Source organism: Phocoena sinus, chromosome 20 (genome assembly GCF_008692025.1).
Source record: "Phocoena sinus isolate mPhoSin1 chromosome 20, mPhoSin1.pri, whole genome shotgun sequence".
Taxonomy (NCBI): Eukaryota; Metazoa; Chordata; class Mammalia; order Artiodactyla; family Phocoenidae; genus Phocoena; species Phocoena sinus.
This window is the reverse complement of record NC_045782.1, coordinates 36,893,228-36,909,407: the sequence shown is the minus strand read 5'-3', so window position 1 is coordinate 36,909,407 and position 16,180 is coordinate 36,893,228. Positions and strand designations below refer to the sequence as shown.

The window sequence follows — 16,180 nt, the reverse complement described above, 5'->3', positions numbered from 1 at the left end:
GGGGCTTCCCCAGATCCCTCCTGTCCGGGCAGGGCCAAGAGGGGACTCTCCCCGTGGGTCCCCAGGAGGAGCAGAAGCCAGTCGGAAGAGGCCAGACATCAGGCAGCGGGCACCCCTGGGACCAGGCAGCAAGGGAGAGGGTGGGGCTGGGGGTGCGGGCAGCACTCACTGCAGTCCTGGGAGTAATGGCGGCCGAGGGCAAAGGTGAAGGTTGGGGAGGAGGGGCTGGTGCCCAGGACAGGGGCTGAGTTCATGGCGCTGGAGACCACAGCAGAAGCAGGGACGTGCTTGGCTTGGAGGTCAATGCTGGGGCTGGTGGGCTCATCTACGAGAGCGGAGGGAGCGGTGGGTGAAGCTATCAGAAGGCTGAACCTGTCTGTCCCCCCGGCCCCAGCCTCCCATCCGGGCCGGGACCACATCCCCAAGGCTCCAGAAGCCCTCCAGGGCCCTGCTGGCAGCATGCCCACTGCCGAGGGAGCTGACCCACCACGGGTCACCTCCCACTGTGGTCACAGAGGCTCAGCCTCTGCCTCCTCCATCACACTGAGGGCACCCAGGAGTGGGGTCGAGCCGTCTCTCTTAGTCCTGGCCGGGAGGCAGGCCTCTCTGAAGCCATGGCTGGTGTCTCCCCCATCAGACTGGGAGCTTCTTGAGGATAAGGACCATCTCCCCCATCAGCTGGGGGCTCCTTGAAGGTGGCTGCCACGTCCCCCCCGCAAGACTGGAAGGACCCTGAAACTAAAGACTTTACCTCCCGCCCTCAGACTGGGAGCTTACTGAGACAGTAGGCTGCGTCTGCCCTGTTAGACTGAAGGCTGGCTGGGGGGGCCAGGGCTGTGCCTCCTCTCCTGGCCGGGGCTGCTTCTCCGCCACTCCCATGGCTGCCCTAGGGTGAGCTCACCACTCTCAGCCCCAGTTACCATCTCTGGGCTCCTGCACCCCAGTCTTCCTCCCAAGCCCCTAGACCCAGCCCGGTTCATTCTGCTCCCTCCATGAGCACCTCTTATTCAGCCGAAACCTCTTCCTGCCTAGCTCCCTCTCTTTCCCAATATGGAGGTGAAGCTCCACCCTCCCGTAAGGCCAGAAACCTGGGAATCACTGACTCCTCCACTTTCTTGCCTCTCCCTTACCCAACATCTATTCTAAAGGCAGCAAATTTTCAGCATTCCCTCTGCTCTCAGAATGAAATCCCAACTCCCCAGTGACTGACAAGGCCCCTCCAGACCTGTTCTGATGACCTGGAAGGGCATCCTACCTCTCACTTCAGGGTCTTTGCATATTCTAGTCTCTCTCCCTGAACATTCTTACCCTGACTAACTCCTTCAAGTCTTAGCCGAAATTTCCTTTTTCTCCAAGATTCTCTCCTTGGCCACCATGCCCCGGTCTATCCCTTCTCTGCCTCCTAGAGCTCCCTGTACTCCTATCACACACCCATTCAACTGGATCGTTCTTGTCTGATCATCTGTTCCCATGGTTGGATCACACACTCCAGGAGAGCACGGAGCCTAGCACAGTGCCTGACACAAATATGTGTTGGATGGATGGAGGGATGGAGGGTGGACAGAAAGAACAAAGGGTGAAAGGAACAAAGGAAGGATGGAAAAGAAAGAATGAAAGGATGGAAGGACAGGTGAAAGGAAGGAACAATGGAAGGAAAGAGGGAGGAGGAGGGAGGGAAGGAGAGAAGGAAGGGAGGGAGAAGGGAGGGGGAAGTAAAGGTGGATGGGAAGAAGGCTGGAAGGGTCAATGAATGGGAGGAAGGATGACGGGATGACGGAAGGGAGACAGAAGGATGGATGGAGGAATGCAAGAATGGACAGTTGGATGGACAGACAGATGGATGGACACAGAAACGGGTTGATCCCATCAGCACCCAACCCAGAGTTTTGCCCATGATGGCAGGTGGGTAAAGTCCAACAGGGCACAGAAAACCAAGTCTCCCAAGACAGCCACCTGCACCGTCACTCACCGATGAAGGGAATGGAAGCCAGAGAGTCGTCAGTAGTGGCCAAAGGGGCCACCTTTCTGCCCAGGCGTTCCCCTCGCCCACTGGCCTCTGGCTCTGGGGACTCGTCACCAAACCCAAGGTTCATCTGTCTGGAAGGGGGCAGCTGGACCTTGCGGCCTGTTGGAGGCTTCTGCCTCAGGACCACTTCGTCACGGCGATCCTCGGCGGGAGGCTCCAAGGCTCTGGTGCTGGGTTCTGGTCGGACAACTCTTGGTGGTTCAGAGGCCTCCGGTGGGAATGGTGCAGGGGACTGGGCCAAGTTGAAGGTGGGCAGCCCCCCAAAGGGCGAGTCCCGGAAGGAGAGGGCATGCAGAAGTCCAGTCCGGCGCTGGAATGATGGGCTATAGCTCCGGTATCCGATATACCCAGCGTCATCCAGGCCCTGCAGGCCAGGCGGGGGTGGGGCCTGGGGCCCGGGCAGGTCCCTGGGTGGGCAGGCAGGGGTGCGGGCAGACGGACGCTGGGAAGCCCAGCCACAGCGCTCGAAGCGGGGTGACACCAGTGCCCCTGGCCCAAGCGCCTCGGCTGAGCGGGTGGCCCGGCTCAGGTAGTCGTCTGAGCGAGCGCGGTGCCAGCCCTCCTGGCCCAGCTGGCTCAAGGCACCCTGGGAGGTGGAGCAGGGCCACGGGCGGTGGGCAGTCACATCCTCCAGCCGGTCCTGGGAGGCACTGCGGGCCCGGGGGGGCATGGTGGGGCACCGTCTCTCCCCCGCCCTGCGGGGTACTTGGTTCGACAGCCAGTGTGACAAGGCCTGCTGGCACTCCAGTCTGCTGGGGGGCGCCCGGCTGCCAGGCTCCGGGAAGGCACGAAGCGTCCGGGGCTCCGAGGGGAGGCGGGGGAAGGCACCAGGGCTGGGGCGGGGCTGGCTCATCCCCAAGGAAGGGTTGTCAGGATGGGAGCGGGCAGTAGACGGGATGCGGGGCCCCGGGTCACTCCAGGCAGCAGGACTCCGGGGGTCACTGGGCAGTGCTGAGAGCGGCTCAGGCACCATAGTGGCCCAGGTAGAGACCCGGGCCGGCGGGGCGTAGGTCTTTCGGGGGTAGCAGATTGGGGGTGGCTCTGGGATGCTCCGGGCCTCTCCAGAATACGGCTTGTTCCCCTTCAGGTAGGCGTCCTGGGAGTAGGCCTGGCCAGGGACACAGAAGCAGGTAAGCAGGTCTGAACAGGCCTCACAGGGGAAGGCTACAGCAGCCCCTGGAGGTCAAGGTCTCCAGAGAAGGGGACTGAAAGGAGGGGACCAAGCAGGGGGAGTCCTGAGTGAGTGGGGGTGAGAGGGCATGCTCCAAAGAGAGTCGGGGGGCAGGGGAGGACAAAGAAATAAGAGGCCTTTGAGAGTCTTACACACATACACATACACAAACACACACACACACACACACACACACACACACACACACACACATACTCTCTCTCTCTCTCTCTCTCTCTCACACACTCACTTGAGAAAGAGCCAGGATTTTTCTAAGACTTATGACAAGGACTGCCTTTAGCCACAAACATTCCAACATCTGTTTTCTGGGGTCCTCCCCCGATGCTGGCCTCAGCTGCCTCCCTGCTTTCTTACGTCCAATGGTGCCCACAGACCCTCAGGTGGAGCTGGGAAACCCTACCAGAGACCAGTCAAGGTGGCAGATGACAGGGGAGGAAGCGGCCTAAGGGGTGTGTCCAGGGTGGGGTGGGCTGGGGGTGGGCAGGGGCTGGGAGAGCCCAGCTGTCCCTCCATCCCCTGGATGGGAAGCTGAGGGCCTGGCCCCTGGGCCACTGGGCTGAGGAGGAACTTGCTTCTCTGGGCCAGGCTTGGGGGAGGGGCCAGACTGGCTAAGGGGCCTTGGGCCACCTTCTGGCACCCCAGGCCTGGAATTTGGCGCTGGGAGCTGAGGCTGACGCTGCATTGCTGAGGGGTGACAGGGCCGGGGGCCGGGGGCCGGCGTTCGGCGCCCAGGCCCAGCCAAAAAAGGAGGCGGCCCCCAGGGACAGCAGCCTTGTGGCCCTGGCCTAGCCTGGCCCATGATGGGCTGCCCGGGGGCCTATCTCAGGGTGAAGTATCCAAGAGGGAGGGTGAAACCAAACACACATACACACACATCACAAGGAGACACAGGAAAATACACACCCAGAGACACACTCACACACACATAGAGAAACACAATGAGACATACACACAGACAAACAACTACACCTCCAGTCCCAGGCACACACATCATGTGATGAGGACGAGCTAAACCACACCCCTACTCAGTCAGCCCCCTTCGGACCCACACGCCGCCGGCCGCCGGCCGGCCGGGAACACTCACGTACCTCTCCCTCCTGCCATCCTGCCGGCTCCCCGGACTCCCCACATCACGGCAGTGGCGGCAGCATCCCGGCCCGCCTCCACCCTCCCCTCGCCCCCCGCTAAACCCCACTGACCACTGTGCCGGCCCTGGCCTCCGTCCCCCCAGGCTGCCCTCCCCGCGGCTGCCCTCGGGCCCCCACCGGCTCTCTCGCTGGCGGGAGGAGGAGGGAGGGGAAGATGGGTGTGGAGGGGCCTCGCCGCGTCGGCGGTGGCGTCAGCGGCTGCCGCGGCCCCATTGGCCTCCAGCATTGGCTCCCAACCACAGGAATGCCTGGGCCCCACCCTCTGGCCAGCCAGAGAGAGGGGGGCCAGCAGAGGCCCCCAGATGCTGACATCTGGGTCTGCCTGCCCGCCCGAGCCTGGGCAGCAGAGCTCAAGGCTGCTGTCCCACCCTGCCCCCCTCCGGCTGGAGAGAGCAACGCCCCAGGTCCCGCCCTGTCACACCCCATCCCCCCCAGCACACCGCCTGAGGGCGTACGGGCAGGGCCCTGGAGACCGGGGGAGAGCCGCCCACCCCTCTGGGCCCCCACCCCTGCCTCCCCCTCCCCAGGAAGGGCAAGGGGACAATCGAGGTCACGGGCTGGAGGTTCCCGAGGGGCACGGGGCCAAGCATGGCATTGTGATTACGGTGACTGTGAGAGCACATTCAGGGCAGAAGCCAGCACTACGGCTCCCAGGACTTCCCAGGCTTGGCCCTAGGCCCTCTGGGGCGGGGGGGGGGGGGGGGGGGGGGGGGGGCGGGGGCGGGGGCGGGGGGGCAGTGACCTCGGGGGCAAGCAAGTTGGCATCTGGCTGGCACCCAAGAGACCAGGAAACTGGACACTGGGCAGAGAGGACTGCTCTGGACTTGGGGTCAGAGCTGGGGGCGAGACAGAGAGAGACAGCATGTGTGTGTGAGTGTGCGTGTGTGATGCGCACGGAGCGCGTGGCATAAGCGCGTACACGTGTGAGGGCAGGGTCCGCCGCGCGCAGCGTCTGTGGTGCCTGCTCTGTGAGCGGTGGGTGAACGCCGAGTGCTAGCTGTGAAGGGAAGGGCATTTGCACTCGCATTGTGACTGTGGAAGTCCGGGTTGCTGTGACACCGGTGAGCGCACGCGCCTGTGCTGGGATGGAGCAGGCTGCGCCACGCCTGTGGGCGTACGTGTTGTGACGACAGCAGACATCTGTGACGTCGTAAGTGTCCGTGCTGTGGGGATGAGAAGTCCGGGTGTGTGTGGTGGGACACACTGCGGTGTTGTGCTGTGCGGATCTGAGATGCTGAGGAGTGTGTGGTGCGCTGTGACGTTTGTGGTCGTGGGTGTGGGGTAGTGGGTGCCTGTGTGTAGCACTGAGGGGTGGTGTGTATCGTGGTAAGTGCCTGGTATGGTGTGTCTGGCAGGTGGTGTGCGTTATCACATACTGCAGTGTACGGTGTGCTAGTTGAAGGGTGGGCTGTGTGCGGCTGTGTATCTAGTGTTCTCTGCTTATGTATTGGGTGGTCCATGGTATGCAGTGTGAATGGGAGCACACGAAAGTGGGGTACTGTGTGTGTGCCTGTTTGTGTATGTGTGTGTGTGTGTGTGTGTGTGGACACATCTATAGGAGACACGCTCACTCGAGGCCAGGCAGGGAGTGGTGTAGGGAACAGGTGTCTCACGGGAGCCACAGGAACGTGCCAGTCTGGCAGGGCCCACTGGGCCACGCTCCTTCCGGACACCCTGGCAGGAATCCTGCCGGCCAAGGCCAGTGCCTCCCCCTCCCCCTCCCCCAGCACAGCCCCGATTGAAGCAACCAGCAGCCCCAGCCCAGGGACGGGCCTGGCATCCCCAGTTGGGCAATGCCGGGCTGGTGCTGCCCCCACACTCACTCCTCCGCCTCCCAGAGGGCCCGATGCAGGAGGGAGGCCCAAGGAGAAGGGCTGCATCCTGCCCCCAGCACCCAGGGTCCTCCACCTCAGACAGCAGGGCAGGACTCACCAGCTGGAGGATGTCCTCGTCCTTGGGCATGATGGAGAGCTCCAGGGTATCATCGCTACAGAGACAGGGCAGGGGGTCAGGCCTGGCTGAGGCAACAGGGTCTGGGAGAACAGGGATCCTGGTCGCCAGGGCACCACCAGGGCCAAGGGGGTGGGGTGAGTAGGGACTTGTGAGTGGGCTGGGGGCTCTCGTGGGAGAAGGGAGGCAGGGGCGCTCACCTATTCTGGATCAGAGCTATGACCTGGGAGTAGGTCTTCCCGATGACGCTCTCCCCATTCACCTTCACCAGCCGGTCTCCTGGGGACCAGGGACAGGGCCACAGGTGAGCAGGCCAAAGGGTGTCAATGGCCCTACCTGAGAACCCCTGTACCATGTATGGATGACAGTGGGGGACAGGAGCCTCCCCAACACCTGGATCCCGAAATTCCATCCTAACCAGAGGGTAGGGAGAAGAGACCCAGAGCTGTGCGATAAGCCATGTAACTGGGACAGCTCACCTGTTCGAAGCCCCGCCCTATGGGCAGGGCCATCATCCTTCACATTCTTGACAAAGATGGTGTCCATGGGCTCCAGGCGGTGCCGGGGGGAGGGTCCTGGTGAGCATCAGCCAGGTTAGCTGGGGGTGGCTGCTGAAGGTCACACCCATGCACAGCTACACACACAGCGGACACACACTCAGTGATCACACTCACACGGACACAAACACAGACCCACACATCCACAGGGACACGGATGCACAGGATCAGACAAGACAACACACTGCTGGGAAAACGAAAACACACGGAGTCACTCCTTAAATGGCTCCTGCGTCCCAGCACTGTGCTAGAAAGTAGACTACAGAGGATGGACAGACCTGGCCCTTGCCCTTCCCGAGCTCACAGTCTAGAGGGGCAGACAGACAGACACGCACACGCGCACACACACACAAGTCACAAGACAAAGGAAGGGTGCCATGAAAGTCCTGAAGATACACAGCAGGGAGGAAAACCCACACACACACAGAGTGTCCACACCCAGACCCAAGGAGAGCCAAGCAAGACCCTGAGGCTCACAGAGACCCAGCACCTGCACCTCCCACCCCACTCCCTCCCCCAGGGTCAGGGGACTCCAAGCAGAGCCCTAAGGATCCCAGGACTGGCACTCGGCCCTTCATGACATCACGTTACACCCCAGCAATACTCCTCTGCTGCTAACTGCTAACTGCTAACTGTCTCCACCAGAGAAACGGGCCTGCTCTAGGTCAGCTGGTTCCTCCAATGGGGATTCGGGAAGACAGTGGCCCCATGGCTGCCCAGCAAAGGCCCAAGTGGCAGAGAAGGAAGTCTGCCTGTTCAAGGGGTTCTGTGTTGAATACCCCGGAAGCCTGGGTTCCAGTAAGGAGCCGTTTGGGAGAGCAAGGGTGACAGCCAGGGGAGTTAGGCTCACATCTGAAAAGAGAAAGACCTCAGGGCCCCCGTTATGCCCCGAGAACCCCAGTGTCTCTATCCCCAAAGATAGCCCTTGATCAGCGGTGCACTACCTCCCGCCCCGAGGGTCCTGCAGGCCCTGCCTCTGCCTCCATCTAGGCTGGGAGTAACTCCAGGGCAGGGGCCAGGGCTTAGAAACCTATCTGCTCCCCAGAACGCCACCCCCAGCGCGCAATGGACAGGCCCAGAGGAAGACAACTGCGAGAAAAGAAAGGGAGGACAGAGAGAGTGAGCAGAGGTTTCGAGCGGACACACAGGGAAGAGCCAAGGCAGGGGCATCAGGCAAGGGTGGGGGGGCGCAGCAGAATCCAGGCTGGCCTGGGGGAGAGGCAGAGACACCAGCGGGAGGACCAGTCCCAGCTCAGCCCCAGCCCCTGGAGCCCAGCCCCCTGCCACTCCTCACCTCCTCCTCGGCCTCCATTCTCTTCCTCCTGCAGGGAACAGAGGTGGGTGTGGGCCCTCGGCAGCACAGGGGGAGGCCCAGCTCCACCTGGGAGGGCCCCTTCAAGCTCCCCCACCCAGCTGCCTCCCCTCTTATCATCTTTCAACTAGCCCAGCAGCCAGAGGGGGTGGGAGGGGTGTCCACAGGGAGGTCAAGTCCCAGGCAGCGTCCCCGGGTAACAGGAGCCCTCTCTCACGCCTGCCGATCCTTCTGCACCAGCATCTCAGCCGTCCGAAAGGCCCCAATCCAATGGGGGACCCACGACCCCTTCCCTTGGGGAGCTCGAAGCCCAATGGGGGAGGGGCCAAACACACTCACACACAGACAGGACCCAGGCAGACACAGATAAGCAGGCATGACAAGTGCAAACAGTGGCTATCAGCTCTTAGAGCATGGGGAGGGGAGGCCTGATTAGAGCCCCTGTGGGAGGGGGTTCTAAGGCAAGTTTGAGGCCGGCTGGGAGAAGGCATTCTGGGCGAGGTGAGTGGAGGGTGCTGGCACTTGGTGGCAGAAACAGGACTGGATCAACTGAGCTGAAGCAGAAGGAGTGTCAACACCAGCAAGTGACAGGAGCCAGACTAAAGCTTTCAGCTTTGAAAGGAGAGAAAGAGGGAGCCAGTGAAGGTTCTTGAGTGGGAGAGAGCAGATGTGAAAATACTTCTGGCGTCTAGGTGCAGGGCTAAGAAATGGAGTCGAGGAGACCCACTAGGGAGGCCTCTGGGGTCATCCTGGTGAGTGAGGGGGCGGGGCAGGGCACTGCATCTGGGGAGGAATCAGGAACAAGGGCAGGAGGAAGTGAGAGAGACAGGACAGGCCAGCAGGGTGTGGCATGTTTGAGTTGGACAGGACCTTTGGGGTCATCTTGTCTAATCCTCTGTACAGATCATCCATTCCACAGATGACAGGGTGTGACTTGTCCAAGGCCACTCAGAGACAACAGAGGAGCCAGTGCCGGAACCCAGGACTCCTAGGCATCCCAGCCAGGACAGGAAGGCTGCTGGGCTCTGCTGGAGAGCAGTCCCTCTGGCCCTGCCCTCCCGTGCGGGGAGTGTGCCCGCTGATGTGAGCTGCCAGCACAGTGAGTGGGTCGCAGAGGCAGGTGGGTGCATTGAAATGGGTGAGCTCCCTGTGGGCTCCCAGTCCTGGGCATGCTCTGGAAAGGGATGGAGCCCGTCCCTGGCTTGCCCTGCCCCAGGGTCTTCCAGCCCCCCATGTGAGCGAGGTCTCTCTGAGACAGGTCCACCACCCAGTCTAGACCACTCAGGCTGTGTCTGCAGGGTCACCCTCAGCAGGGCTCCCTGAGAGAAGGTGGAAGGGCCAGGAAGGAGGGACATTCTGGAGAAGGAGGGCTAGAAGGACTGGAGGGAGGTTCCAGGGAATTGGGAGGCTGGTGTCTTTGGGCATAAGGGGTGAGGCAGGGCCCCTCCCACACACCGTCAGCCCCCACTTACAGCCAGTGCGAAGAGTTTATGCCGGGGCCCCAGACTCAGAGACAGGTGTGAGAGCTGCACAGCAACATGTACACACGAAGCGTATACACAGACACGTGTCTAGATATACACGCATGCACGTACATGACTAGCATACCATGCACGCACGTGTGCATACAAAGAGACACGTGCAGGCACACAGACACAGGCAGAGAAATCCAATGCCTTGGTTCTCTGGCAGGTGGGACTAAGCTCCCCAAGGGAGAGTCCCCCAACAGCTGTGCAGGCCGGTCCCAGCTCTGGGGGAGGGGAGAAACAGGTTCACGGACTCCAGAATAAATCTTTCTCCCCTCCTGCTGGGAGAGAGGTGGGGGAAGGGAGCTGGCCCCTCCTTGGGAGCCCTAGTTCCTGCCTAGGCCCCCCTCATGTCTTCCTGTCACGGACCCCCACCCCCAGCCCACACCGTGGCTTAGGGTGAGTAGCCCTGGTTCCTGGACTCAGAGAACTTGACGTTCATATTAGGGTTGGAAGGGCCCTCAGGGGTCAAATAGATCAATGCCCTCAGGAGATGGCAGGAGAAATGCTGCCCAGAGAGGGTGAGACCACCCAATATTCACAGTGAGTTAGGAGTTGTACCAGGACTGGAACCCAGGTCTCCAGCCCAGCCCAGGGCTCTTTCCAGGCCCAAATCTGAGGCCAGCATGGGCCTGGGGCGCTCTGGGAGGGGTCCCGGAGCACTCTGGGAGGGGTCCCGGAGGACAGACTCCCGGAGAGCTCAGGCTAGGTAGAGGCAACTAACCCAGCTCAGAAGTGGCCAGTGGACAAGGGGTCCCCGGAAGCCCATCTCTCTGAGAAGCTGTTCACCTCCCAGAGGCTGAGAGTCGGGGGGGGGGCATCCCGGCTCCCCCACCTCTAGCTCCTTGCCCCAAGCCAGCCACAGCCCCTTCTCCTGAGAAGACTGAGCCCAGAGCGGGAAGGGGCTTGTCTACGATCACCCCACACAAATGACCCAGCCAGGGCTGCTCCTGCCTCTCAGTGACCCTCTTGTCCAGGCCACAGAAGCACCGGAGAGGGGACAGCACAAAGGAATCCCCCCTGAAAGCTCCCTCAGGCCAGGCCGGCAGGGGCACAGGACGTGTACCTTCAGGCTACAGTGCACAGCGGACTCAGGCGGGTACACGATGAAGTGGCGCAGGGTGAAGCCAAAGCCGTCCTGGAGGCTTTTGTGCAGCCGCAGTGTCCTCGGGCCCTGCCAGGGGAGGGGGCGCCCGGGAAAGCACCCATCTCTTGGGCCCAGTGGCAGCTGTGGGAGCACAGGGAGCCAGGGTGAGACGCCAGTCTGCACACTGCCTCCTGCAGCCCAGAGGACCTGGGGGGCTGCCAGGTGCACAGACCCTCTTGTGCCCTGACTGACCCCCTGCTCTCCCCTTCCTCCTTCCCTTCCCCCCTCATCAGCCCAACAGCTTCTTCCTTCTTTCTTTCCTCAATCCCCTCACAACACCTTTGTGAGCAGGGTAATAAGAGTGCAGCGAGCCACGTGTCCATTCAATTCAGTTCGGCCAACGTTCACTGACTCTGGACACACAGCCTTCCTGCCTGGGAAGCGTCTGCCGCTGTCTGAGCTCATTCCCGCCTGCTGCCCCATCTCACACATGCACACACGCACACCTATGCAGACACAGACCCATCCATACACACTCACGCAGACAGGACACATCACAAACACCCAGACAAGCACACTCAGGTGCAAAGGTGCACAGACACGCTCACTCAGGTAGACACACGCACACAGCACACACGGGTGCAGAGAGACTGACACACACGTGCATCCTTCAGGAGCAGCAGCAGGAACGGGTGGGGGACGATGAACCACAAGGGAGTGGACTGGACATCAGCGAGTCCACTGAAGCCGCCGCACCGGAATACTTGGGACTCCCCAAGATGACAGGGCAGAGGGTGTCTGAAGACAAGGGTTTGGGGGCACACGGGTCTGTTTCTGAGGCAAGAGGGAGAAGAGGAGGATGGTGCCTGAGAGGGGGCTCCCTTCAAGTGCCCTGCTCGGACACAGAGAGGGAAAGTGGGTGACAGGAGGGTGTCAGAGAGATGGGTACACAGGGAGGCAGACGGCAGACTGGAGGACATGGGAGCCACGGACAGGCTGCCTAGTGAAAAGCCAGGAGGGCTCCCTCGGGGGCTCTTTAACCCCTGATCTCGGGCAGCCTAAGCTACCTGGTGCCCCTAACCCAAACCCCTCAAAGGGCAAGAAGCCCCTCCCCCACCCTCAACAGTCCTCACCCCCTCATTCCTCCTTGGCACCAGGCAGGAGCCTTCAGCTGCGGGAAGACAGGTGCGGCTGGGTGCAGAGGGAAGAAGCCCATCGGTTTCGGGATGAGGGGCTCCCACTTCACTACGAAGTTCCCCTGGCTTCCCCAGCTCGAATCCACCACTCAAATGTACTGGTACTGAGAAGTCCCTGCATCTACCCTCCTGCTCACACATCCGGCAGCAAGAGCAGGTCCTGTGCCCAGCCCTAAGCTAGGGATTTCTGCGTGGGGTGGGAGGCTGGGCTGCATGGGGCGGGAGGTTTGGGGAGGGGATATCCTCAAATCTCAGTAGATTAAAGAAAAACGTAGCAGAGGCAATAGGCTTACTTGGTACGGTCCCAGAGGACACAGCCAGGTGGAAGATACGAGGAGGCCGAGTGAAGCTCTGGGCCAGGGAGACCACTCTATAATCCCATACTTCTGCAAAGCTACCCGGATGAGGCTGTGAGTTCTCTGTCCTCACAAGGGTCCAAGCAAAAGCTGGACAACCCCCATCCAGGAGGCCTTAGGAGGACTTAGCTGGGATTCTGGCATCGGGCAGGAGGCCGAGTGATGGCCCCTCAGCTCCTTCCACTTGTGGCTATAGTCTGGACTCTCCCACTGAGCCCCACACCCCCATGGAGGTCTGAGGAGCCCCAGAGGAGAAAATTCTCTGGGAATTCTGCTGAGGTCTGAAATCCCCTGGATTTCCTATCTCTACAGACCTGGCAAGGAACTGATCAGGGAGGGAAGAGGGCCTCAGGGGACCCTCCACTGCTCCCTCCTACCAAAACCCCTGCTCTTCCCCAGTGTGGGGTGCCTCCCCTGCATGCCCTCCACCCGGGCTCTGGGCTGAGGCTGTTCACAGGGCCTATTGTTTTGCTGGTGTCCTGGATTAAGGTTTAAGCCACCAGCTGCCCCAGTGACGAGAAGTGGCTAGGACAGGTCCCCGCACGTCCCCCACCTTTCCCCCAGCACACATCCTGACTGGAGCTGCCAGCTGCCTGGGGGTGCCACTCCCGGGGGCAGTTGGGGCGGTTGGAGGAGGGGCCTGTAATCCAGGGCAGTGGGCATGCCTTTCTCTCTCAGGTCCTCTCCTCACCCAGGCACCACTGGTGTCCCCTCCCTAAGCTCTACCTCTTCCTTTCCTCTATTCCTTCCTTCCACTGCTCCTTCCCCCATCCCTGCCAACGAGGTTCCTGAGAATGTCAGTGTGGTAATCCCCCACCACAGCTACCACACCCTGCCTGAAGAGGAGACACTGAGGCCCCCATCAGTGGCCAGATTTCGCCGCTCTCCTGTGGGAAGCTCTTCCTTAGTTTTAACCTCAGTCCTTCATTCTGTTATACATGCATGTTTCCTCTCCTCTCCTCCCCTCCAATCTGGGACAATACTGGGTCTTGCTCTCGTCTTGAAGGGGAGGGAGGTGACAGATGCAGAAACAGAGAAGGGAGCAGCAATGGAAGGTGATTAGATTGGGAAGAGGTACAGTTCACACACATCCCCAACTCTGCTGTCTGAGGTAGGCACAGAGACAAGGGGAAGGAGAGCGAGAGGCTCAGAAGACATAGGGAAATCACTGATTAATGCTCCCAGGCCCAGATCTATTTCCAAACACTCCCACTCTCATGTCAGGAAAGAAAGAGACATCTAGAAATACAACTGATGGTGGGAGAAGGGCAGGTGACCCCAGGGCCACAAATTAGACAGAACTGGACTCGTGGTGGGTTGGCAACACCAGGAACTAGAACCCAGGAGTCCTGCTCCTCCCCTCCCCCAGAAGCATAAAGAGGTCATTGCAGGGAGTGCAGCTTTCATGCTGGGCATGGTGCCCACTGTGACTCACGCCCTACCAGCCTGGTCGATCCCGGACATCAGAAACACTGTCCCCACCCCCCTCTCCAGCCCTGTCAGTCCTCACCCTGAGATCACTCATTACCTGCTGGGGCCCATTCTGCCACCTCAGTCTCCTTGGCTCGCTTGAAAACCCTTGTGTGTCTCTGCACCCAGGTCCCCTACCAGGGAGACGGCAGAGTGGTGCCCCTCCTGCTTCATTAGGGTACCCCTGCATGGTTCTGACTCAGGGTCACTGCCAGCCCAAACTCTGCAGGATTCCATGTCCTGGCATCTCTTCAGACAACCCTGGTCCCTTCCATCCTTCCACCGCCTATAAACCAAGAGGCTTGAGCCCACTGGAGGCCATCAGCAGACTGAGGGTTGTAATCCGGCACCCCTGGAAAAGCTCTCAGCCATGAGCCTGCCGCCCTCACCTACATCTCTCCAGCTTCTCACTCACTCTCCACTCCGGAGGGGATCGGTCCCCAAGCGCAGGGCGCACACAGCTCAAGGAACGCAGGGAGTTGGTGGCCCGGTCCCACCCACCGGGGCGAGGCCTGCCCGGACCCCTGCCCCTGCCTCCGACCCCGCTGGCCCCCGAGGCGCTCACCCTGGCCGGGCGCTGCCCGGGCGCGCGGCGGTCGCTGTGGCTGAGGCAGGGCAGCCAGAGGCAGCGCGGCTCCGGGGCGCTGCAGTCCACGCCGACGGCGCGCTCCCAGCGCCAGCCCCCGGCCCCCGCGCGCTCCACGCGCCACACAGCGCTGCCCACGAGCGCCGCGGCCGGCGGGGGCCCCCGGGCCCGGCCGCCGCCCCGGCCCCAGCGCGCCGTGTGCCGGGCTTCCGGAGACTGGCGCGCTGCGCGGGGGCCGGCGGCCGCTCTTCGGCGCCCGGCGGGCGGCGTCCTCGGCCCCCCGGGCGGCGGCGGCGGCGGCGGCGGTGGCGGTGGCGGGCGGGCCCCGGGGGTCCCCGCCCGCCCCCCGGAGCCACGGGCCCGGAGCCCTGGGGCCCCGAGGGGACGGACGGCCCGCGCGGACGGCGGCAGGACGGCTGCAGCAGCTCCGCGCCTCCCGCGCCTCCTGGCCGAGGGCGCCTGAGCCCGGACACGCCGGCGAGTCTCGCAGGGCAGACGCCTCCCCCTCCGGGGCGGCCCCTGTGCGCGGCCGCCCCATCCCACACACTCACACCCCCCACACACGAGAGGGCCTGCACAGAGCCCCCGCAGTCACACACACGCACACACACCCCACTCACACAAAAACTTACTGTACCTGCCCACGCACGCTTATACTCCTTCCAGTCCAAAGCTCAACCAGGGGCTGGTGCCCCAGAGAAATACACATTCCCACGCGTACATATGTAAACACACACCCAGCCCACCTTTACAGACCCGCACCACACACACATCTAGACACCCCACACCCTCCCCGACACACACACAGTCACTCACTCCCCCTCTGTCCACATACCCTACACACACACAAACACACTATTCCCCTCATATACACATTGCACGTGGACATCCTTCTGTATGCACACACACTTTGAACACCCTCCCATGGGTACAATGGCCCACACACCCCACAGAGACACATTTGCAAGCATACCCACTGTGCCCCTGAAAGCACACCAGACCCCCACCTGCCCACCCATACATTCCACACCCACCCCACAGAGAGACCCACAAACCCCACGAAGGCACACACCTAGAGGACGTGCACACACTACCCAGCACACCCACTCCATGCATTGCTGCCGTGCCCCCTCAGGTCTCTTACACACACACACACACACACACACACACACACACACACACACTCACACACACTGCCCTGCTCAGACAGCAGCGCTCTCTCATAATCACCCCACCTCAGAGTCACGTTATACCCTTCCCACCACCACCTGTGGGAGCGTGTGATGGACCCTTTTCCCCAGGACCCCCTGCCCATTATGCTCTACCCAGAGGGGCCACCACAAGCCAACAATGGGCTCCAAGCTGGCCCCCACCTCACCCCTAGCATGTGAGTCAGACAGGAAGCCCCAGTCCATGGCAGACCCTGCCCTCCGCCCCTTCCTGGCTCTCTCTCTTCCCAGGCCCCTTCCTGGGTGGGGCCGACAGAGGCCTTGGCTAGTAGGCGTGTCATGGTCACCCCCATTTCTATTCCGCTTGACTGTCTACCGTGTGCTCCCCCCGCACAGCCACTCCCCGGGGCCTGGGGCCACTGCCCTGACCTAGTTTTCAGAAAACAACAGAAGCCCAAGAGCACCCAGCTCGTTAGGGCAGCGCTGGGACTCCAAGTCCGGAGCCCCTCATTCCAACTTCGGGTCTTATACCTAAATTCTAGCCAGCATCCAGGTAAGGGAGGCTGGGGGCAGAGGGGAGCAGATCCAGCCCAACCCTGCTCCCA

At 61.7% G+C, this 16,180-nt stretch overlaps 1 protein-coding gene across 6 annotated transcripts in view; it reads right to left on the bottom strand.

Moving 5' to 3' along the window:
* The window catches only part of ARHGAP23 (Rho GTPase activating protein 23), a 93,938-nt gene that overhangs the window by 49,360 nt on the left and 28,398 nt on the right, over window positions 1–16,180 (bottom strand). For 4 of the 6 annotated variants that reach the window (XR_004347293.1, XR_004347292.1, XM_032615611.1 and 1 more), the window contains exons 2-8: window positions 10,778–10,939; window positions 8,168–8,195; window positions 6,796–6,891; window positions 6,517–6,595; window positions 6,299–6,353; window positions 1,970–3,134; window positions 170–325 (exon numbers count right to left, since the gene is read on the bottom strand). Coding sequence is in view for 4 of the 6 variants with exons in the window: in XM_032615611.1 (XP_032471502.1) it covers window positions 170–325; window positions 1,970–3,134; window positions 6,299–6,353; window positions 6,517–6,595; window positions 6,796–6,891; window positions 8,168–8,195; window positions 10,778–10,939 (1,741 nt within the window). In the remaining 2 variants the exon portion in view is untranslated. Of the gene's footprint in view, window positions 1–169; window positions 326–1,969; window positions 3,135–4,306; window positions 4,409–6,298; window positions 6,354–6,516; window positions 6,596–6,795; window positions 6,892–8,167; window positions 8,196–10,777; window positions 10,940–14,385; window positions 14,576–16,180 lie in introns of those variants that run through there. The other 2 variants (XM_032615612.1, XM_032615613.1) reach the window with 2 other exon arrangements.